The 23,724-nt window shown below is 42.3% G+C and overlaps 1 protein-coding gene across 1 annotated transcript in view; it reads left to right on the plus strand.

The window, feature by feature from the left end:
- CPNE2 (copine 2) overlaps positions 1 to 23,724 on the plus strand; it is an 89,848-nt gene that overhangs the window by 23,813 nt on the left and 42,311 nt on the right. Inside the window, exons 2-4 of the mRNA XM_036751015.1 lie at positions 5,061 to 5,263; positions 9,124 to 9,303; positions 14,253 to 14,327. Coding sequence (XP_036606910.1) covers positions 5,093 to 5,263; positions 9,124 to 9,303; positions 14,253 to 14,327 — 426 coding nt within the window. The 5' untranslated portion in view covers positions 5,061 to 5,092. The remainder of the gene's footprint in view (positions 1 to 5,060; positions 5,264 to 9,123; positions 9,304 to 14,252; positions 14,328 to 23,724) is intronic.

The raw sequence follows: 23,724 nt of genomic DNA on the forward strand, positions 1-23,724 counted from the left end.
ACCTAAGCACAGGAAAACAATGTGAGTAAAGACCACACACAGGGGAAGAAGAGAGCAGGGCAGCATTCATTTGTTGCTTCCAAGAACTGTGTTCCCTATTCAGATATGGTACCTGGGGAAATCCTAAGGGAGCCCCTGAATGGCAAGAAGAGAGCTGGTAAGTGCTGGGGTGGGGGTAGGCAGAGGTAGCTGGCTTTATGGTACATAACATCTTTTTTTGCATTTTTAAAAACAGCTTTGAAGTTAAAGGCAAGGTACGTATCAGTCCAGTAGAGTGATTTATCCCACACTAGGTTCCTTTTATAAGAAAAGGTAGTTTTGAGGACTGATCTGCCTTCTGGAGAGTACAGGGAAAATAGGGACTAATTGTGGGGAAGTAGTACATTTGGAAATCTTTCTGGTCTGGTAGTATCGGGTGTGTGTGTGTGTGTGTGTGTGTGTGTGTGTCCATCCACTTGAGATCAGAATAACTTTGTTTATCTTGGTGTCGATGGGGAAAATAACATAAATGTAGTCTGGCATGTAGAGACTGGAATGGACAGAAAGAGAAATTAAGAGTCTTCTTCCTGCTCTGCTTCTACCATCTGTGTGCTTTGTCTTTGTTCTTTTCTCAAAGGACGTCAGCATTAAGATTTGTCCAAGTCATATTCGGAACACTACCCATCACCACTATTAAATCATCATCATCAACATAATCATCTCCATCATCTCCCACATTTTGTGCAGAGTTTTATACTCTCCAAAGACCTTTCCTATACTTGCCCTCATAATCAGGGCAGTGATTATTCTCTCTGACACATAAAGCAACTGATGTGCATGAAGGCTGAATGGCTTGCATGGGGTCACACAGCTAGTGTTAGAGGCAGGCCTAGGATGCAGGACTCCTAGTCCTTTTCCACTGTTCTTTCCAACGTCCTATTCTCATGAAAGATGGATCAGGTCCTGAACTCCACACGGGAGAATATATATCCTAGTCTGTGTAAAGTAATCTATAGGAAAGGTCTATGCTACAGGAATCACAGACCATTGTTCCCTATCACCCACTGTCATGTGAAACAGAAACACTACTAGCCATTCCCGGGATGCCTGTGTTTTAGGATATGATGGTAAAAGCCAGTGCAGCAAGCAAGGGTCTGGTATTATTGCCTATCTCCTACAGTCCAAGATGCAGCATGGGTCTTGGCATATCAATTTCAGAATGGTTATCTAGTCTTGTTATTTTTTTTTCATTTTAATAAATCAAATTATTAAAAATCTAGCATGGACTATCAATACAAACAACCAAATTTAGGAACTATTTATATTCAAATGAATCAATCTCATTACATAAAGTATCATGCCACCTTTTTAGTCTCCTTCTCTAAGTCCCCAGTTAAGATCCTTTGTCCATTTGTTCTCATTCATTTTTCTTTGTATAATCATACTGTCTCTGTTATTCTTCTGGTTCTGCTTTTTTTTGCTTCCCATTATTTTCTAAGAGCCTGATTTCTTTGTATTCCTAATCATGTTTGCCTGTCTTAATTGCATTATAATATTCTATTGCATTAATGTATCACAATTGAGTTAGCCATTCATCTATGGTTGGACATTTAGGTTGCTTCCATTCTGTGCCGTGCCCTCCCCCTCCCCAATTTCATGTAAAGCTGCTATGAAAGCTCTGAATGAATAGCTCTTTTTTTTTAAATGACACTTTTAGGGTGGGTTCTGTTAATTCTTGAAATGGAAAACCTAGAGGCTTAAAGGAAATGCTTTTTGTCATTATTTGCTCATAATTCTCATCTATTCGCTTTCTAAATTATCTCTACCAAAATGATGAATCCCAGATGAGTTTCCCTCCTTCGACCTCTAGCATACTTGGACAATTCTCCAACATTATTGTATGTGTTTGGGAAATAAAGACTCATGATATCTGCCTAAGCCTACCAGAATAAAGAAGGGATATTCACAATCAAAAATGCATGTGATGCTTCCTAGAACTGAAGCACAATAGTAGATTTCTTTAAAAAAAAAGTCATCATTGTCTTGTGTTATCCATGCTACTACATGTCTAACAGCCCTGAAGCTTGATTATACTGGGCCTAAGTTGAGTTAACATAGATTTTCAAATCCTAATATGGAAATTGATTATCTTACATGACAGGATAAGTCATGCCTGAAAATTGTGCAGTACCAGTGTGCAATGTACTATAAGCACAATTGAAGTCAGGATTGAAATTCTGAATATACTGAGAGGGATAGGTTGGTTACAGCTCTTAACTGAGTAGTGCCTAGTATTGACCTTTGAATAGGAGGAAAACTAGACTTGTTGTTTTTGTTCAGTCATATCTGACTCTTCATGACCCATTTGGGGTTTTCTTGGCAAAGATACTGGAGTGGTTTGCCATTTCCTTCTCCAGCTCATTTTACAGATGAGGAAACTGAGGTAAACAGGGCTCTGGATTTGAACTCAGATCTTCCTGATTCCAGGCTGTGTGGTCTATCCACTGTGCCACCACCCCAAAACTAGACTTTGCATAGGAGCTAGAATGAATTTTCATTCTGCTCTCCAAATCCATCATGTGCCCACATTGATCCCTAACTTGTGATGTCTTCTTTCAATTGTTAAATACATACCTATTTTTAAAAAATAAATTTCATCGATAACTTTTGGGTTTATATCACCTATAATTTCTTTTTGTGTCTCTCTTCTCATAGAGAGCCATCCCTTGTAACAAAGAATGTAAAGGTGGTGGAAGGGGGTGAGGGGAGGAAAGGTAGGGACAAGCTTGAAACTTCTTGAAACAATGAAAAAGCTTAATCCTCCACTTCTGCAAAGAAGGAGGGCAGTTGGCTTCCCATTTCTTTTCTAGGGGGTCAAGCCTAGTCATTTTCACAGCATTCAGTTCTGATTGTTTTGTTGTGTTCTTTTCATTTACATTGTAGTCATTGAATATAGTGTTTTTCTGTTTCTGTTTACTTTGCAACAGTACATGTCCTTCCATGCTTTTCTGAATTCATCATATATATTGTTTCATATAATGTAGCAATATTCCTCGATTGATGGGTATCTACTTTGTTTCCAGTTCTTTGCTGATACAAAATGTGTTGCTATAAATATTTTAGTGTATATGGGATTTTTCTTTTTGTCATTGACCTCCTTGGGGTTTATATCTAGCAATGAAATCTCTAGGTCAGAGAACATAGGCACTTTATTCACTTTCTTGGCATAATTGCAAATTGCTTTCCATAATGATTGGACCATTTCACAGTTCCGCCAACAGTTCATTAGTGTGCCTGTCTTTCCACAATCCCTCCACCATTGACTTCCAGGTTTTTTTCATCTCTTCCAATTTGCTTTATGTGAAGTAAAATATCAGTTATTTTTATTTTCATTTCTCTTATTATTGATTTGGAGAATTCATTCATAGGATTGTTGATAGTCTAGAGTTTCTTTTGAATTCCTACCAACTTCCAAAAGCCCAACTCAAACATCATCTGTTCCTATGTCTTATACTCCTGTACACTGTTGTTCATATGTTGTATCTCCTGTTAGAATGTGTGTTCCTGCCAGTGGGGCAGAGACTGTTCTTGCCTTTCTTGGATCTCCAGGGCTTAGTACAGTGTCTTAAACACAGTAAGAGCTTAATACATTCTTGTTGACTACCTGTTCCTTGAAGACTCCTTACTCAACTCTCCATCTTCCTATGTCTTTCTGCACACATTAGGGCTTGTTAAATATTTCTTGTATTTGACTCATTGTTGGTGAGACATGTTCTTTGAATTATCTCTGGCCATGGGGGTGGTCTGCACTAAGCCAAACATACTCTTTCACTCTCTGCTGCTTGTGACCAATGGCCTCCATTTGTAAGCAAGGGTGGGCCACATTCTATGGGTATCAGTTATAATAAGGCTAACTGACCCATATGGAAATTGAAGCTATGACCTCCCTTAACCTCTCCTATTTGTTTCTCTAAGCCCCTAAGCTCCTAACTACCCAATTTGATATTGGTCTGCACTGATGATTACAAGTTCTTGCCTTAAAAGACTGTAACTAAAAGGTATCACCTTGGGAAAAGATACCTGACTCGTTGACCAGCTCTGATATATCATCACCCTTTTCCTCTCCCTTTTCCATCCTCTATCAATCTTAATTCTAAAATCTTTATTAAGTACTGAACTCTTCACGGTGCGGGTTTGGCACCAGAGACCTTTCAGAGATCCAGCCCCTACTCTCCACGAATTTGTAATACTACTTAGACACATGTATAGGACATATAGATAACCAAATCCACATTAAACCTAGACATACATGGGACAATGACAGTGGGTAAGAGGGCCACTATAGGCAGTTCTGGCATAGCTCTACATTTGTGTTCTCAAAAAGCACCATGCTATGCAAGGTCTGGCAATAAAAACTGCAGAGCTAATGGGGAAAATGGAGTCAGGGGCACAATGCTCAAAACCTTCATCAGTCACACACACACACACACACACACACACACACACACACACACACACACAATAGGTACCAAATAAAAGCAGTAGAATAGTTTTATACATGGTAAATGGAGTCACTCCATCCCTGGCATCAGGTTGCTTCTTGACCTGTACCTAATAACTCGGGGCCTCTGGCCAAAGGCCTTAGTGTGGTGGAAGGGGGTAGGGTGATATACTCCAGTCCTCCTCTGCTCTCAGTTCCTACTATACCAGAAGATATATAATAAATATGGCACTTTACCTTGACAAAGACCTGAAATTTGCTTGTTCAAGAGGAGTCAGAAGGCTTGTGGCTTGTGAGTAATCATGAAGTGGTACAGTTTTTGGCATTCTTGCTGTTTCTTGAGGAAGAAATTCCTTAAAAGCCAACTTGAAATTCAAGTTATACGAAAAATGTTCCCTAATATGTTGGTTGCATTTGAACAAATTTGCATTTTCAAAACATGTTATAGACTTGTCTGTAATTGGGATGAGGATTAAGGGGCAATTTGGGGATCCAAGGTCTAGAGAAAGCCAAGTTTCCTGAAAAGGTGGAAGGGTTGCTGTCTTTGCAGTCTCACCTTTGCCTTCTTCTCTTCCTATAGACTGTCAGGAACCACTGTTGCCTCCAGCAGTCATGGCCTACACAATGAGTGCCAGCTCCCCGGCAGGGCCCATTGGGTCCCAGTACTGTGTATGCAAGGTGGAACTCTCTGTCTGTGGCCAAAACCTGTTGGACCGGGATGTCACCTCCAAATCTGACCCCTTCTGTGTTTTATTCACTGAGAACAATGGCAAGTGGTATGAGGTGAGTCTCCCATCCTCCCAAGCTCAAGAATAGGTGGAATCAGGGTTGGATGAGTGTTGGGTGGGGATAGAGGATCATTGTTCCTTGGTTCTGGATGGAGTCAGTGAAAAAGTGGTATGGTATAAATTGAAAGAACACTGGATTTGGAGTCAGATGACTTGGTTAATTACATGCTCAATTCTGAATAAGCTACTTCAATACCTCAGCCTGTTTCTCTATTTGTAAAAAGAAGAGGTTGGATTAAATGATCATTAGAACTTTCTTTTTGTTTTTTAATTTTTTTATTTTTAGTTTACAGTACTTAGAAGGTTCAACACATTTTTGAGTTCCAAATTTTCTTCCCCTCCCTCCTATCCCCCCTTCCCTCCCCCAAGGTGGCATACAATCTGATATGTGTTCTACACATACCTTCGCATTAAACTTATTTACACAATAGTCAAGTTGTAAAGAACTATGACCAATGGAATGAATCATGAGAAAGAAGAAACAAAACCAAAAAAGAAGAGAAAAAAAGAGAGAGCAAGTACTTTGCTCCAATCTGCATCCAGATTAATTCTTTCTCTGGATGTAGATACCTCTTTCCATCATGAGTCTTTTGGAGCTGTCTTTGAACCTTGTATCGCTGAGAAGAGCCAAGTCCATCAAAGCTAGTCATCACAGTCTGTGGTTGTGTACAATGTTCTCCTGGTTCTGCTCCCTTCACTCAGTACCATATCATGTAGGCCCTTTCAGGTTATTATGAAGTCTATATGTTCCCCATTTCTTATTGCACAATAGTATTCCATTACATTCATATACCACAACTTGTTTAGCCATTACCCAATTGATGGGTATCCCCTTGATTTCCAATTTTTTGCTACCACAAATAGAGCTGCTATAAATATTTTTGTACATATGGGTCCCTTTTCCACCTGTGTGATCTGTTTGGGATACAGCTCTAGATCACTAGAACTTTCTAAATCCTAGAATCTTCCAAAGAACCTAAAAGGGCTGGTGACAAGAACCATAAGCCTGGTGTCATTTCTGTAAAGCCCTGAATTTGTCAGGAGCTGACAAATCCAGCTCTGCCATAGCTTTAGAAACAAGAAGCAAAATGACTTAACTCTCAACAGCTAAGGATTGCTTTTCTTTGCTGAACACTGTCCTATCTAATCTGCTTGTGATCCTCCCAAGGAGGACAGAACAGGCAGGACAGAGAACTGTTCTCGTCAGAGAGGTCAAGGTGGTCTCCCCAAAATCTCACAGTGAGAATATTCAGCCTAACCAAGGATGGAAATGCATGACTTCCAGACCATGCTCCTCAGAAGCAGTAGAATACAGGGACTAGGAGTCAGAATAGCAGGCACAGCTGGTTAGTACATTGGCTCTGCCTGCTCCATGCTAGCTACATGATGTTATACAAGTCACTTAACTTCTTGTGGCCTAATTTTTTCATCTGAAAAATGGGAGTAATCATGTTTGCACCATGCATGCACATCACGGAATTGTCCTGAGGATTATAGATTTACAACTAGAAGGTACTTTGGTGTCTTCTGAGTCCAACGCTCTCTTTTTACAGGTGAGGAAAATAAAACGAAGAGGTTAAGATCCTTGTCCAGGGTCACAAAACTAGTATATGAGGTGGGATTTGGGTCACACAACTAGCGTATGAGGTGGGATTTGGGTCACACAACTAGCGTATGAGGTGGGATTTGGACCCATATCTCCTTGACCCTAAGTCAAGTGTCTCATCTACTATGCCATGCTGCCTCCTGAGCCTCAACCACCAAACTTCGAATTATGTATAGGCGCACACGCATGCACGCACACACGTACACACACAACACACATACTCCATTTCATAAACCTTGAATCGCTCTATAAATATGAACTGTTATTGCCTTTTAGTTTCAAGTAGAATGTCAGACCAGGAAGAGACTTTGAAATGTAGAATCTTTAAATATGGAACATCAGAGTTGAAAAGGATCTTGGAAATCATCCATTCCAACCTTCATTTTACAAATGTGGAAACTGAGACCCTGAGAAGAAGTATGCCTTGTTCAAAGTTGTGTAGTTTGGCTACATTGAGTGTGAGAATCAGAACAGGATCTGCGTCTGCTGATTCCCCATTCCAGTGCTCTTTTCATTACATCATGTGGCTGCTCAAAAGTCAGGGTTATGGGCTGTCTGGGTGAACAAACCAAGTGGGTTTTTCCCATCCAGTTTCCAAGGCCTGAGCTCTCAGCAGGAGATTTTCAGCTCTTGGCCGTGGATCTATATTTAGCCATGGTCCCAGTATTAGTGAAAGGAAAGATTGTTAGGAAGGGTCGGAGTGTTTGCCTCTGAGGTCACAGGTGGAGCTTGGCATGTTTAATGAGAACTTTAGTTCCTGGAGGCTAGGATTTGGGGAGGTCCTGCTGGAAAGAACTCAGGTGCCTGGGCTGGCATCTTAGGCCAGCCTGGATTGGCCTGAACTAAATGGGAACCAGCTGGACCACACATGTGGATGCTGCTAGAGATGAGACAGTGGGACCTACATATATAGTAACAAGTCTTGGCCTCCATGGGACCCCTAGATGTCAGTCTCTCTAATCCTCTGCCTCTAGGCAGAATGGTGACTCAACCATTGCAAGCAAATTGTAAATCTTCATCTGAGCCTATAATTTCTCTGTATCACTGGTGTAGAAGACAGAACTAGGAGTTATTTCAAATCCTTGTTCTTCCACTGACTTCCTATGTGATCTTGAACAGATTGCTTGTCGATAAAATGAGGGGTGGTAATGGGTTTAGATGGTTTGTAACTACCTCTGATTCTAAGAACCTAGGGATACCTACCCTGCCTGGCAAGTTTGCATTTTGCCACGTGGCACCCAGCAAAGCACTTTATGACAGCACAAGATAGTTTCACTGTGGTAGTTGTTTATTTTTTAGCTTTTTTTTTTCATAAGCACTCATGCTTCCTCTTTCCCTAGCATCTAGGTTCCAGTCAGCAAGGGGGATTGGAGGGGTGTGGTGAATGCCATTAACAGCATTCCCTGGAGGATCACAAGCTCAGGTTACAGGGGCAGACCATAGAGTCAAGCTGTAACTAACCCCATTGGTATCACAGCATAATCTGCCAGGTTCTGGGACTGTTGTGGCTCTGGTAGAAGCAGGGGAGAGAGCACTGTGAGACCAGCAGCCAGATGATAGCAAGAGTGCTGAATGAAGCATTGGAATGAGAGAGAGAGGAAAGAGGAGACCTAGTCCCTGTCTTCAGGGAGTCCCCTGGTTGATGAAGGAGATTTGAAACACACATGGACAATAAACCTAAAAATATGGTGAGGCTTTGGTTATCACCCAGGGCTGGTGGAGCGACAAAGCTCACTACTGTGCACAGTATCCTTGTCATGTATTTCATGCTCCACTCAACCAGCAAATTCCACCCCCCTGTTCCACCACCACCACCACCAATGGAGCACAAGAAGGTATGGGTCCTAGAGTCGGCTATTCTCTGTTGGGAATGGATCCTTGTTTTCCTAGTGATGTCAACATTCCCCTGGGGACAAAGGGGACTGGAGCAGCTAGGCCCAGCCTCTTGGCCTGCACTGTTATCTTTCCTGGGTGGGAACCACTGGGTAGAGAATAACAGTGGCCAAGGATTCTGGGCCAGGAATGCAGCTCAGCAACAAGATATAGCTGAATCTGTGATGGTGCGATATTTGTGTGGGTTTGGATGTCTGTGTCCAATGGAGTTTAGGCTTCAGTTTCTGACGGCTGTTTTGCTTTCAGATTAACTTGACTTTTGATTTCTGATATCTGATTTGATTTTTCTTTCTTTTCTTATTAATCATGAACCTTCAACCATTCATTTTACTCTTTCCACTGCTGTGTTTTCTCAGTTCGACAGGACAGAAACTGCCATCAACAATCTGAACCCGGCATTTGCCAAGAAGTTTGTCATTGACTATCACTTTGAGGAAGTACAGAAGCTCAAGTTTGCCCTATTTGACCAGGACAAGTCAAGCCTGCAGCTGGATGAGCATGACTTCCTGGGCCAGTTCTCCTGCACTTTGGGCATGGTACATGTATCTCCACATACTGTCACATAAGCTTCTGTCCCTTTCCCCCAAGTCCAAAATCCATCTTCTCATGTAAAATATACCCACTCATTATAGTCCTCCAAGTTCTTAATTAAAACAATAGTTTCGTAGGGTTTAAAGCTAGAAAGGGGCACTCAGATCATCATTTCTAACCCCCTTATTTGATCGATGAGGAAACAGGGGTCCAAGAGGTTAAAGGGACCTACCCAGGTATTAAGAGCTAAAGTTGGAATTTGAATCTGGCTTCTCTGATCCAAATCTTTCCATGACTGCCTTTCTCAGGTCTGACTCTAAATCCAAAGCTCAAGTCCAGGGGTGGGGAACCTGCTGCCACATGGGGCCCTCTAGGTCTTCAGGTGTGGCCTTTTGCCTGAGTCTGAGTTTCACAGAACAAATCTTTTTATTAAGGGGATTTGTTCCATGAAGTTTGGATTCGGTCAAAGGGCCATACTTGAGAACCTAGAGAGCCGCATGTAGCCTCGAGGCCACTGGTTCCCCACCTGCTCAAGTCACTATGCCATATCTGTGTTTCTTCTCCAAACTTGGGGCATTGAGTCACGTCAGTGTTAATTCCCCAAACTGTACTTCCTTGGCCCCTTGAGTTTCAGGTCACTTTGGGCTATTGAACCACTCAAAATTCTTACTCCTAGGGGGCTAAGAATAAGTATGGAAGAGACCTGTAGTAGAAATTATTTTCCCCATATTGGAGATTCCAGAGAAAACTCATCCTGTCTCATCTCCTTGTAACCTAGCTAGTCCCTCTTAATTTTGCTACTAGAAAAATTTCCCAACTGATTCCTCAGGGGTTTTGGTTAATCACAGAAAACAAACCTAGCCTGTCACCTTCATTTCTGTGGCAGCTTCCTTTGCCTCTTTTATTGGGACCTACCAGGGTCAGAATGCCCTAGGGAGAATTTAGGGTGTGTGACTAATGGTATAGTTAATCCTTTTGGGGGCAGGGAAGAGGAGGGGAACAGCAATGGTTCAGATCTCATGTGATAATTTTAGGGGTTGGTAAATAGGTAAAATATTATTCCAGAATCCCTCCTCTAGAAATCTGCAGTCAGTCAATCAATGAGCATTTATCAAGTACTTAATATGTGCTAGGTGCTGTGCTAAGAGTTGGGGATACAAAGGAAAACATAATCCTTGCCCTCAAGGAACTTACACTCTAATGGGGGAAAAAATGTGCAAAAAAAAATATGCACCTGATATATTTAATAAAAATGGAAGGTAATCTCAGAGGAACACCAGGAAAGGCCTCCTCATATGCCTCCTATAGAAGGTAGAATTTTAGCTGAGTCTTGAAGTCTGGAAAGCTAGAAGTTGGAAGTGAGGAGGGTGAGCATTCTAGGTATGGGGGACAGCCAGTGCAGATGCACAGAGGTGGGAGATGGAGTGTCATGTATGAGGAATAATGATGATGATGATACCTGGCATTTATAGAGTGCTTTGAGGTTTGCAAAGCACTGTACATAGGTTATCTCTTTTGATCCTTACAATAACCCTGTGAGGTAAATGCTATTATTATCATCCCTATTTTACAGTTGAGGAAAGTGAGGTACAGAAAGATTAAGTACTTGCCCAGAGTCACATAGTCACAGAGGCAGGATGTGAGCTCAGGTCTGCCTGACTTCAAGTTCAACAGTCTCTCCACTGTTCCACCTAAAAAGACCTATGTAGCAGGATTTGAAATGTGTGGAGGGATATGTATAACTACTTCAGAGGTTTCTTTATTCACTCTAATCCAGACCTAGTATAACAACAATGTGGCTAGCAGCTGCTGCTGAAGTGTAAGACCCAAGAAGAGCAGCAGCAAGAGCTGCCAGCACAGGTTCTTTGATCTGTTTTTCTAAGGAAAGCAACTTTAAGGGGTTAACAATCTCAGTTAATTAAACCTACATATATTTGCTTAGTTCAGGGGGAAAAGCCAGCACCCTGAACTTCAGAGCAAATACAAACAGAAATTACAAATAGAGACAATATAAACAGAGCAAATAGCACAATTCGACAGACAGGCTTTGTCTGATCAAGACATCACATATATACTTAACAAAAAGAGAAGCACAAACGTCTGGACTTTTTCAAAGCCAGGGGGCTCCAGCAGCTACCCAGAGTCTCCTCTGGTCAAATCACATGGCATTCTTCCAGTGAGTGAGAGCCCCAAACAAAATGCTAACCTCTGAGTTTATATGCCCTTCTTAGGGCCTGAAGGCTTCATACCTAATCAGCAAAAAGGTATGGGCCTGGGGCTTAAGACGTAGTTAGTGAAAGGGTGTGGGCCTGAGGCTTTTGTACCTAGCCAGACTTAATCAAAGGCACTTGATAACTTTAGCATTCTAGAAGAGAAAACAGTAAAAAAAAAAAAAAAGTCCCACCCTGCTTAACATCACACCTAGGTAAAGTGTTTGTAGAAAGTGCTGGAAGGTTCTTTTGGGGAATTCTCTCAACCAAGTGGAATGAAACCTGTTGGGAGATGTGTACCTGTCAGCAGGGGTCTTGTGAGTGGGGGTGGGGAGTGGGGGGGGGCTGTCAAAGCTAGAAGGCCAAACTGAAAGCAAAGGAATGTATTGGCCTGCTAAGAAAGACTCCCTCATAGTACCTTCAGCTTCACAGGCTACAGATTATGGTTTATGTAACTTTTCAAGTCTGTTTAGAGTTAGCCAGTCAGCAGCATTCTGAAGCAATTTAGACTAGGTCAGTAAAGCATTTCACAGGTGAGAAAGAGTAGAGGAAGGGAGAATCATTCAAAGGGAAAAGTGAGGTTTCTGGGAGAATATTTGCCATAAAATGGCAGAGCTCGTCATTAGGATTAGAACACATTCCCTGTTTAAGGACAGGAGACAAGAGGAAGTGACCAAATATTTAAAATGATTGTTAAAGAAGTCCATTTAGACAAAACTGCAAGTATTTCTTATCTGAGGACAAGAAGTAGTTGTTACAGCTGTGGATGAAGCCATCTGCTTTGCTGTAACTTTGAATAGTTTGTTGTATTTGGTTACTTCTTCAGTACTGGTTGCAGACTTTTCACTATTCACCAGATAACTGAGAGATATCCATATGTTGTTAAATGTTGTTAAATTTTATTTTCCCCCTCCCGCGCCCCCAGAGGCCAGATTGTGAGAGGCTCTAAATACCAAATAGAGAGTTTTGTATTTGGTCATTTAAGGTAATAGGGAGCCATGGGAGTTTAGTGAGTGTCTTTGTACCACAGTCATTTCCCCTTAGACCCCACCTCCTCTATTGAATCCTTCCTTGTAACAATAACATATGTGTGTGTGCATACATGTGTGAAGTCTTTCACACTCATTCTATATGTGTATATGCGCGCGCGCACACACACACACACACACACAGCCCTGCCATTTTTTGGCAGATATAGATAGATGGATAGAGCTATAGATACATACATTCACACAGAAACACAAACATACATATACATATATGGCTCTGCCATTTTATGAGAGGTAGGGGTGTGTGTGTGTGTAGAGAGAAACAGAGAGAGAGTCTCAAGAGATCTATCTTCTGCCAATTACAATATATGTGACTGAGCACTTTGCGTTTCACTTTCTCATCCATAAAATGAATAGAGATTGAACTTGACAACCTTTAAGGTCCCTTTTTCAATGATCTAAGCTTTTTGAGTTTAAAAATTTTTTTTTCAATTAGCAAGTGTTTATTTTCTCTGTCTCCCAATCAACTCCCTCACACCTCACCAAAAAACAAAACCCTTGTAATAAATATACTTAGTGTTACAGATGTGAGCAGATGTGTGAGCAGATAAGGGGGCCCTTGTCAGAGAATCACCCAATTTTAGAGCAGTTAGTTAGTCCAGCTTGTGCACCTGGCTTCTGCATAAAGGCCTTCAGTGAGAGGAAACCCACCACTTCTGCAGGTAGCCCATCCCACTGATGGGCAGGAAGGAGATTGTTTTCCTAATATTAAGAATAAATTAGCTTCTTTGAAAGTTCCCCGTTGGCTCCTTGCCTTACACCCATGCCAGAGCTGTCCCTGATGCCACATTGTCTCAAGCTGTATTCCCCAAGTAGAGACAGATGGCTCTAATTGGCAATGACAGGGCTGGCCACCCCCTACTTTTACAGGGATGGGGGACACGGGCTTCTGAGAACCTGAGTCAGCTGTGTGATGGAAACAGCTTCTTTTCCCCTCTCTGGTCTGTGTTCTCTGTCCATCTCTGTGTGCATACAAGCTCCTTGGGGGCTTGGACTGTTTTTTGGTATCTCCAGTGCTTCTTATGGTGCTTGCTATACATGGTGGGTACTTAGTAAAAATCCAAAAAACACATGCACAGTCAAGTAAAGCGAGTTCCTTCATTATCTATGGCCAAATATATATTCCTTGTTCTGCATTTTGAGTTCTCCTTCTTTGTCAGTAAGTGGGGGGCATATTTCATTTCTGATCCTCTGATAGCATGGGTTGTGTTTGTTTGTTTGTTTTTAGGGAATCATCTAGGGCTGTTTCTGCCGCTAATTCCTGCTGTGACCCTGGACAAGTCATTTCCACATGCCTGCCTTTCTCACTCCATAGTAGCAATGCAAAAATAAAATGATACACTCAATTCTCACACAAACATTGAGGCAAATATTTCCCTTCTCAAAAACCCTCAGTGACCTGACCCCTAAAGTGAGGTTGGACTTAGGTGGAGTCTAAGGTCATTTCCACTTCCAAAATTCTGTTATTCTGTGAAGCAGGGGCCCAGACTGTGCATTCTGTGTTTTTGTGTGTATATATATATAAAGATAACAAGACACGGTCCCTGGCCTCAAGTAGCTGATAATCTAATGTGAGAAGACTCAGAACAGTGCTTTCATGATTCTAAGCTCTAGCTATATTTATGGGGATAGGGTTATTTTTGACAGTGTTTGAGACCCAAGCCTCAAAGCACTTGTTTTTGTTCTTTTCCTCAGATCGTCTCCAGCAAGAAAATCACCCGGCCCCTGGTCTTGGTGAATGAGAAGCCAGCAGGGAAGGGCCTGATCACGGTATTGCAATTTTTCTGGGCTCTCTCCTCTTTCCTGTCTTTTGATTTTGATTCTCTATTCTGCCAAAAATGTCATTCTCCCAATCCTCCCTCCTCTGAGGGCCAGCCTGACATCAATGGGCTGCCTCCCCAGCACGTAGATAATCACTGCCTTTGTTTATAGTAAAAAGGACAGAACTTACAACTTAGCAACAGGTCTCTTAGCAACAGGCATGAGCTCTCACAGATGATGGCATTCCCATCTATTTTTCAGGTTTAAAAAAACCACCCCTTCAAAAGGAAGCAGAGGGAGGAGGGAACTGCTCCTGGCCCCTTCCAGCTCCCCTTCTTATCCATTGTCAGCATCTAGAAGCCTCTAGGTCAATGCCCTCCTGTGGTGGCCCAGGCTGGGCAACGTACATAGAGCCAGTCAGAGTGACCACTAGCCTCTTGAAGCTCACCATCTGATGCTCTTCTTAGCTCAGATGTTCTAAGCTGGCATTAGGAACATTGTGGTTACCATCTTGGGTTCCCTGAGCCAACTTTGGCTTGGAGGGTCAAGGTGGGTGGGAATTGGGATAAAAGGAGTGAACAAATTTCATATCAATTGATCAATAGATCTATCAAGAAGTCTGTGAATGGATTTCAAGTGGTTTGTGAATTTGAGATTTTTTTTTTAAATGTAACTATTTCAGTATAATTGGTTTCCTTTTTAATCCTATGTATTTAATTTTATTCTTTTAAAAACATTCAGGCTTCATCAGATTTAATTTTATTCTTTTAAAAACAATAGGCTTCATCAGATTGCCAAAGGGTCCAAGACACAAAAACAAAACAAAACAAAAATCAGGGTAAGAACCCTTCCTCTAGAGTGTTGATCTGGGGTCAGGAAGACGTGGGTTTCAGTTCTACCTCTGACACTTATTAGCAGAATGACCCTGGGCAAAGTTACTTTACCTCTTTAAACCTGTTTCTTCATCTGCAAAATGAGAGAGGAAATCTAATGGCCTCTGAAATCCCTTCCATCTCTAAATCTATCATCTTCTTCTCCATCTCCCCCATCTTCAATGGTGAAGATCCTACTCATCCCTTCAAGACCCAACTTTGATGTCACTTCTTCCAAGAAGGCATCCCTGGTTTCTTCCAGATCCTATTCCCCTACCCTGCCCCTGCCCCTCCCCCAACATCATTCCTTCTTCCTCTGCGTGTCCCCATAGCACCTTGCACCTCCCTCGAGAACAGTTAGTGCCTATTGCCTTGTAGTTGCTTGTGTATGTGTCTTATGCCCATCCTAGTCGTGGGACAAGGAATGGGAAAGGGCTTTGGAAAATAGGAAGCTCTCTCCATATGTATCCACTTCCATGCCAGATCTTGTCATTTCTATCTCCCCAGTCTCTCTGGCGTACTTTCTCTGCTCTGTACAAGGCCACCATCTTAGTTCAAGCCCTCATTGCCCCTTGCTTGGACTATTGCAATAGCCTCAGTCTCTCTGTCTCAAGTCTCTCCAGTTCCTCCTCCACAGGGCTACCAAAGGGATTTTTCTGAAATGAAGGGCCTATGATGTCATTCAGTAAACCCACTCAACTCCCAATGATTCCATATTGCCTCAGGGAGTAAATAAAACCTCCAATGTGTAGTTTTTCAAGCCCTTCACAATCTGGCATCAACCTGACTCTCCAGCCTCATTATGCCTTATTCCCTGTGCGCTCCATAGTCTAGGCACTGCTATTGCTCACACCCAGCTCTCCATCTCCCCTTTCCACCTCTGTGTACTGGCTGTCCTCTACACCTGGAATATACTTCCAAAGCACCTGTACCTTTTAGAATTTCTTCTTGGTTTTTTTTTTCTCAAAACTCTAGGCCGCCTCCTGCATGAAGCCTTCCCTGATTTCCCCTTTCCCCCCTCCACTATTAGTGCCCCCACAATTTAAATTGTGTTTATTGTGTATATATTTCATATATACTTATTTACGTGCACATTGTCTTCCCTCATAGAATAGAAGCTCGTTTGAGGCCGAGGGCAATTTCATTTTTTTCTCTTTGAATCCTTAGTGCCTAGCACAGTGTCTGGTATGTTACTATGTACTTACTAAGTAGGCACTTTTGATGATGGATTCAAAAGGTCGTCGTTCTCCTGGATGCCCTCCTCTGTCATCCACTTGTCATTGCTTTTTGTTTGTTTTCTCAGGTGTTTGTGTTGGCTGTGGTTTTGTTCCCTTCTGTTAGCATGGTCAGACTGTCAGGGTTGGTTATGTTTGAAATTGCTATCCACTCTCAATTATCTAGACATGCAGCATTACAGGGGAATAGAGGACAAAGTCCTAATTGCTAGGGTGATACAGGAACAAAAGCGAGGGCTTCTTAGAAGCTCCTGTCCAGCAAAAATGCCTGATGGAAGCATCCTGGATGAGAGAAGGCCAAGTTATGTCTCAGCCAAATGATTGAGTGAGGAGGAGCCGCTCTTTAACCTGAGATCAGGTGAGGGAAAAAAAAAGGAAAATAGGGGTCCTTATAATTTATAAAGATCATCCATTAGAATGTAAGGTCTTTGAAAGTAAGTGTTGTTCATTCTTTGTGTCTGTACTGCCATTACCTAGCACAGAACCTGGCATCATCATCACCACCATCATACCATCCTTATTTTTTGAGTATCATAGAACCTACAGACTATCATAGCTGGAAGGGACCTTAGGTTGCTAATCCAAATCCTACTGCTTCATTTTATAGAGGAAGAAAATGAGACCCACAGAAGGAAAGTGGCTTGCCCAGGGCTCACAGTGAATTATGGCAGAGCTGGGGCTAAATTGTCACTTTCTGCCCTGTCTATCCAGTGCTTTCATTAGAATACTAGAGCATTTTTCCTGGACAGTAACAAGACTAAGAGAGGGGTAAAAGTTGAAAGGGAAGGCCCTAATGAGGGCTGCGGTACACGGGGAGATTCTCATGATGCTTGCTTCCCACAGTGGCTTTAGAAATGGAAGGCTCTCTTTCTTCCCTGGAAGGTCTGGCCTTTGATTTTCAGATTTGTGGGCCAGAGAGGGAGGGAGGGGAGGAGGAAATGAGCAATTCTGTGGTTCTGTGTTTCACTTCAGGGGCACTTTGATAAAACCAGCTCAATACTCAGACCTCATTTGAAGTTTTAATCCTCCTTTTGCAACTCCCTAATGCTCTCCCCAGCAACTAGCTGTGATGTCATAGAGATTGGATTATGAGTATTCTGGGAAGGAATTGGGAGAACAGAAAAGTCACAGGGGCTGTTATGATCCCCCTTGGAGTTGGAGGTGGGGAGAGAAGAGAAGGGACGCAATCTTCTCATCATGCTGTCGACATCATCATCTATGATTGAAAGAAATGAATTATAAAACAACTTAGGAACAAGTGATTTTTTTATTGTTATTTTTATTTTTTAGTTTCGGAGGGGGGAAGGCAGGGCAATTGGAGTTAAGTTACTTGCCCAATATCACACAGCTAGTGAGTGTGTCAAGTGTCTATGGTCTGAATTTGAGCTCAGGTCTTCCTGACTCCAGGGCCGGTGCTCTACTCACTGCACCACCTAGCTGCCCAGGAACAAATGATTTTTAAAAATGTATAAGATCATAAACTTAGTGTTGAAAGGACTTTAGAGGGCATTTAGTTCAACCACCCTCATTTTACAACTGAGCAAACTGAGACACACAAGCAAATAACAAAAAAAATGGGTTGCTTGACTCCATTTTACAGATGAGAAAGCTGAGTCATACACAAACACACACACACACACACACACACACACACACACACAGACAAGTGAGTAAGAGAACTAGAACTAGAACTCAGGTCTTCTGACTTGCAGACCAAGGTTCTATGTAAGAATGTTGGGTGGGTATGATGGTGATTTAACAAGAAGTGACTTGAAATCCATTGCTGGAATCTTTAGCCTTGAGGTCCCTTACCTTCTGGGGAGATGGCTGTCCAGAGGATCCTTTTGGGGCCCCCACCCTAACTCTTTGCAGTACATAGACTATATGCATAGACTGAAGAACAGCGAGGGACTGCCTCAGGATGAAGCATACAAAGCTGCCGCAGGGCTGGGCTATTTCTTTCTTTTTTTATAATGGACTCTATTCAGAACTAAACATTATTCAGAGAACTAAAGCATAACATTCACAACAACATAACTTATTATAATAATAGTAATAACTTATTACTAAGACATAGTCTTAAAACATAAACACATAACAAATAAATAAATAAACAAAAACATATCATTCAGTATATTGTATAGCATTTCCCAGAATACCCACATAACTATACCATTGCATTCAGTAGCATTCCCCAAAATACTTGTTTATATAAGCAGGGGGTCCCAGGCCAGGGTCTTCCCCAGGGTCATCCTTAAGGGGTAGCAGAAAATACAAACACCATCCAGCCCTAGGTCAAACAAGTTGCAGTTTCCTCAGTCAATACAGAGTGTCCAAGTAAAGTCCTCTTTTATTTTGACTCAAGGCTGACTTCCAAACCCCATGGTTCCTTCTCCGCAGGCCAACGGCTCCCAGGATTCACACGCAGGTGGCTCTCTACTCCTGTTCCTTGTCTCAGTTCATGGGGACTGCTTCTGGACTATTTCTTTCCTATCCAGGGACTAGACTCACAGTGCTTTATGTGACTCAGAAAAATGTTCTGGTCCATATTGACCAACAGAGTTCAGCAGTAACCCTCCTACTCCAGGCATGATTGCCTCTACTGCATCCATTCCACTCCATATTCTCTCCATCAGATGTAAGCATCTTGCTGAAGCTTTTCAGTCTTGCCTCTCCCCTGCTCAGAAACAGTTGTTGCCAGTGTCCTGCTGCATGATGTCATAGCTGTGGTAATGGATTTGTCATCACAGGGCCTTCATTTCAGTCCTAGCTTTGCCTCTTTTTGCTGTGTGACCATGGGCAAGTCATTGAGCCTCTCTGAGTCAAAGGTGACCTCGAAGGTCTCTTGCCACTCTAGATCCATGATCAAAGCCCAACCTTTCGAGAGAGTTATCCACATTCTTTTAATCATACTCCCTTGTGATTCCCTTGGGAAATGCCCAGACTTTGTGAATCATTGCCAAATATGCCCCCAGAGAGATAGTAGGCTCATGTCATGGTCCAGGACCTCATATCTGTCAGTCAGTCAGTCAGTCAACAAGCATTTATTAAGCCAAGCACTGTGCTGAAAGCTGAGGATACAAAAAACCCAGTCCCTGCCTTCAAGGATCTCACATTCTAATATTGGAGGAAACATGCATATAGCTGTGTACATAAAAAAATATACATTATAAGTGGAAAGTAATCTCAAAGGGAAGGTACTAGTGAGAGGAAGGGAAAAAGGAAGGGACCTCCACTGAAGGTGGAATTTGAGCTGAGTCTTGAAAGAAGCCAAGAGGTGAGGTGAAAAGAGTTGGGAAATTGAATGTCATGAGTGAGGTTCAGCAAGAAGGCCATCAATGAACATGAACATGCTGTATCTTTGCTTCTCGTTGGTTCTTTGATGGCCCCTCATTGCCCTGTAGACACGCTTCTCTGTGACATACTGTTTTAACCATTTGCTTCACATGAAGGACCCATCACTCTTAGAGTGTCTGCTTTTCCCCCACAGCCCAGGAAAACACATCCAGGCAGAAGAAATGAAGCTATTTCTTCTGTCTTTTGGTTATTGTTTCTGGCTAGAGGTGAGAGGGAGAAGACCTGACAGCCATGCCTATATTTCTGGTCCCAGTGGATATTTGGATCTGCCCTGGAAAGCTTGTATTATTCGGCCAGAGCAGAAAGTAATGAGACTATACATAGCCCACTGAGTCGATCGCCTTGCTCCCTAGGCAGAATGGTAACTAAGTCACAGGCAGATGGAAGGAATACTTTGCTTTTGTTGTTTTCCAATATCTTGGGAAAGAGACTGAAAGCTCATTTTAGTTAATGGCTATGAAATAGAGCCCTGGGCTAAGCTCAAGGGATACAGAGATGAAATCAAATATAGTGCCTCCCTTAACAAGCCTACTTGGTGGAATAAGCCATGTGTGCAAAGGAGTAAGATACAAGGTGGAATGCAATAGGGCAAAGACTTTTGGAAGAAGGACTCTAAGAAATTTAAGGTGGGAGAGGAAATTAGAGTGTTGTGGGGATATGAAGGAGGCTGAGCCTAAGAAAGAAAAAGATCTCTGTAGGCAGAGGTAGGTGACTTCACAAATGCACAGAGGTAGGAGAGCGCAGAACATGCTTAAGAAACAGCAAATGGTCCAGTTTGGTTGGGACCTAGAGGCAGTCAGTCATCTAGCACTTATTAAGTGCCTACTATGTACTAAACATTCTAGGAGCCCACAGTCTAATGGGGGAGAAAATACACAAATAACTATGTACATACAAGATACATTTGTGTGTGTCTATGTATAAGTATAAATGGAAGGTAATCTCAGAAGAATCTTAGAGGCAGCTAGGTGGCATAATGGATAAAGCACTGGGCTTGGAGACAGGAGGGCTCTTGTTGATGAGTTCAAATGTGACCTCAGGCAGCTATTAGCTGTATGACCCTGGGCAAGTCACTTACCCTGGTTGTCTTAATTTCCTCACCTGTAAAATGAGCTGGAGAAGAAAATGGCAAACCACCCAGTATCTTTGCCAAGAAAACCCAAAATGGGGTCATAAAGAGCGGGGCCCAACTGAACAACAAATATCTCAGAGGGAAGGCTTTAGTCATGTGTATCTGGCCACTGGACCCAGATGGCTCCAGAGGAGAAAGTGAGGCTGGTGATTTTGCACAGCCCTGCCTCCTTTAAATCCAATTCACAACAACAACAGGGTGATGGTGGGAGACTAGAAAGTGGGATATCAGTTGAGTCTTGAAGGAAATCAGGGGAGGAAGGAGGTGAAGATGAAGGGAGAGAGCATTCTAGGCATAGGGAAGAGCCAATGTAATGCACAGTCAAAAGATGGGAGTGTCCTGTGTTGAGGAACAGCCAGGAGGCCAATGTATCTGGATCATAGTGTATAGAGGAGAGTAAAGTGTAAGAAGAAAGGAAAAGTAGAAAGGCACCAGATTGTGAAGGACTCCTAAATGCTAAAAAGGGCATTTTATATTTTATTCTGGTGGCAATACAGAACCACTGGAGTATGGGGTAGGGTGACATTAGGAAAATCACTTTGGCCGCTGAGTGGAGGATGGGCTTATTTGGGGTGAGATGAGGCAGGGAAACTGAGTCGAAGGCTTTTGTAATAGTCCAACTGAGAGGTCATGAGGGCCAAATCGTGGTGGTGGCTGTGCAATAGGAGAAAAGGGTACATATAAGAGAGATGTTGTGGAGACAAAAACAAGATTTGATTAAGAGAATGGATATGTGAGATGAGTCAAAGTGAGAACTCAGGAATGATGCTGAGGTTGTAAGCCTGGATGGACCAGGAGGATTGTAGTGCCCTTGAGAGTAATAGGAAAGTTGGGAATAAGGGAGAAAGAAAATGAGTTCTATTTTGAACATGTGGATTTTAACATGTCTAAAAAGTCAGTGGGTGATATGGGACTGGAAGTCAGGAGAGATATTAAGGCTGGATATATAGGTCTGAGAGTCATCTACATAGAGATGAAAATTGAATCAATGGGAGCTGATAAGATCACCAAGTGAGAGAAGGAAGGGAGCCCAGGACAGAGCCCTGGGGGAAGCTAGATGTAATCTGGATGTTGTTTGTCTTTCATTCTGCAAGAGGACCAATGATTTTAGGAAGGTGATGTCTTGACTGGCAAGTGAACTGGATTTAAGTGAGTTAGAGCTATGCAAAGTCATAGGACTCATTCTCTCCTCCAGAGCCTTCTGGGTCATCAGGGTGACTAGAGATGGCCCCCAATACAGTGGGAGACCTTGGCCTTTTTAAGCTAAGGTCTTTCCCAGTCTCAGTTTGTCGGAGCTAACACACATTCAGTGATTGTCTAGGTAAGAAATGAGGCAAAAAAAGGCCTCTTTTACCTACTCAAAAAAAAAAAATCAGTCTGGGAGGGGAAGATCCTCAGAGTTTCTAGAAAAAGATCCTGCAAAGGAGACTGAGTAGGCATTACACAGATAGGAGAACTTAGAGAAAGCAGTGTCACAAACACCCAGAGAAGAGAATGTATTCAAGAGGAGAAGGTGACTGACAGTACTAGAGAGATTGAGAAGAAGTACTGAAAGATGGCCATTACATTTGGTAATTAAGAGTTCATTGGTTTCATTATTATTTTAGGTTATTTGGAGAGAGCATTTTCAGTTGAATGATGTCAGAAGCCAGACTGCAGAGGGTTTAAAAGCAAGACAAGAGGAAGGTAGGAGTTTAGCTGAGAAGGGGAGGAGAGATAAAGGTGATAGCTGGAGGGGATGATTGGATCAAACTAGGGTTCTGTTCGTTTGTTGTTGCTGTTCTTTGTTTTTAATTTAAAGATCTAGGACACTTGGGGGTGGGTGGGGGAGTTTATAGACTTCAGGGAGGGAGTCAGTAACTGGGAGACCTTGAAAATTGGAGAGAATAGGGGTGATTATGGGGACAATCTGCTGGAAAAGACCAGAGGAGATGGGATCAAAGGTGCATATGGAGGGATTTGCCTTGAGAGGAAGAAGGGCCACGCCTTTATTTGAGACTGGGATGAAGAAGGACTTGGTCGGGGAAGATATCTGACTGATATGAGATGAGGAGCAAGGAAAAGGGAGTTTTTGGTGAAATGTGAGGTGACTTTCTCAGCTGAGGGAGTGAGGCAGGGGTTGCTGTGGGAAGCAAGCAGAAACAAAAAGTTTTGTGATGAATAAGTAGAATGCACAAAAGGAAGTGGTAAGAAGACCTGAAAGGTTGTTCCATACCACCTTGTGAAGGGTCTTAAAGTCCAAGCTAAGAAGCCTGTGCATTCCCATTCATTGCTGGCTGGTTAGATCTAGTAGAAAGTTGCTGTTGATTTTGTGGCCTTAATATTTATAAAGCATCTTCCTTACAATAGTCCAATGAGAGAAATACCTGCCTCTCCCCCTTCATTTCTGATAATATATTCAAAGCTCAGCTCAAGACCTGGCTCTTCCATGAAACATTCTACCATGACTTTTTAAAAAATATTTTTCCCCCAATTAGATGTAAAAACAATTTTTAACATTTGGATTTTTTTTAAATTTTGAGTTTCAAATTCTCTCCCTTCTTTCCCTTCCCCCTCACTGAGAAGGCAAGCAGTTTGATCTATATACCATGACTTTAGATTTCTTGGTCTAAGTGGTCCTGAAGTCCCACAACCTTTACTCTCTGTATACAGCCTGATATTGTTAGTTATCTTTGTGAGAAATTAGACTGGAAGCTGCTTGAGAGTAGGGACCATGTCAGTTCTTCTTTTTATTCTTCACAGGGACCAACGCAAATAATCCAAAATAATAATGAAAATAGTTATTGCTCACAGTTCCAGGGTTTTGTGGC

The sequence above is a fragment of the Trichosurus vulpecula genome, chromosome 3 (assembly GCF_011100635.1).
Source record: "Trichosurus vulpecula isolate mTriVul1 chromosome 3, mTriVul1.pri, whole genome shotgun sequence".
Classification (NCBI taxonomy): domain Eukaryota; kingdom Metazoa; phylum Chordata; class Mammalia; order Diprotodontia; family Phalangeridae; genus Trichosurus; species Trichosurus vulpecula.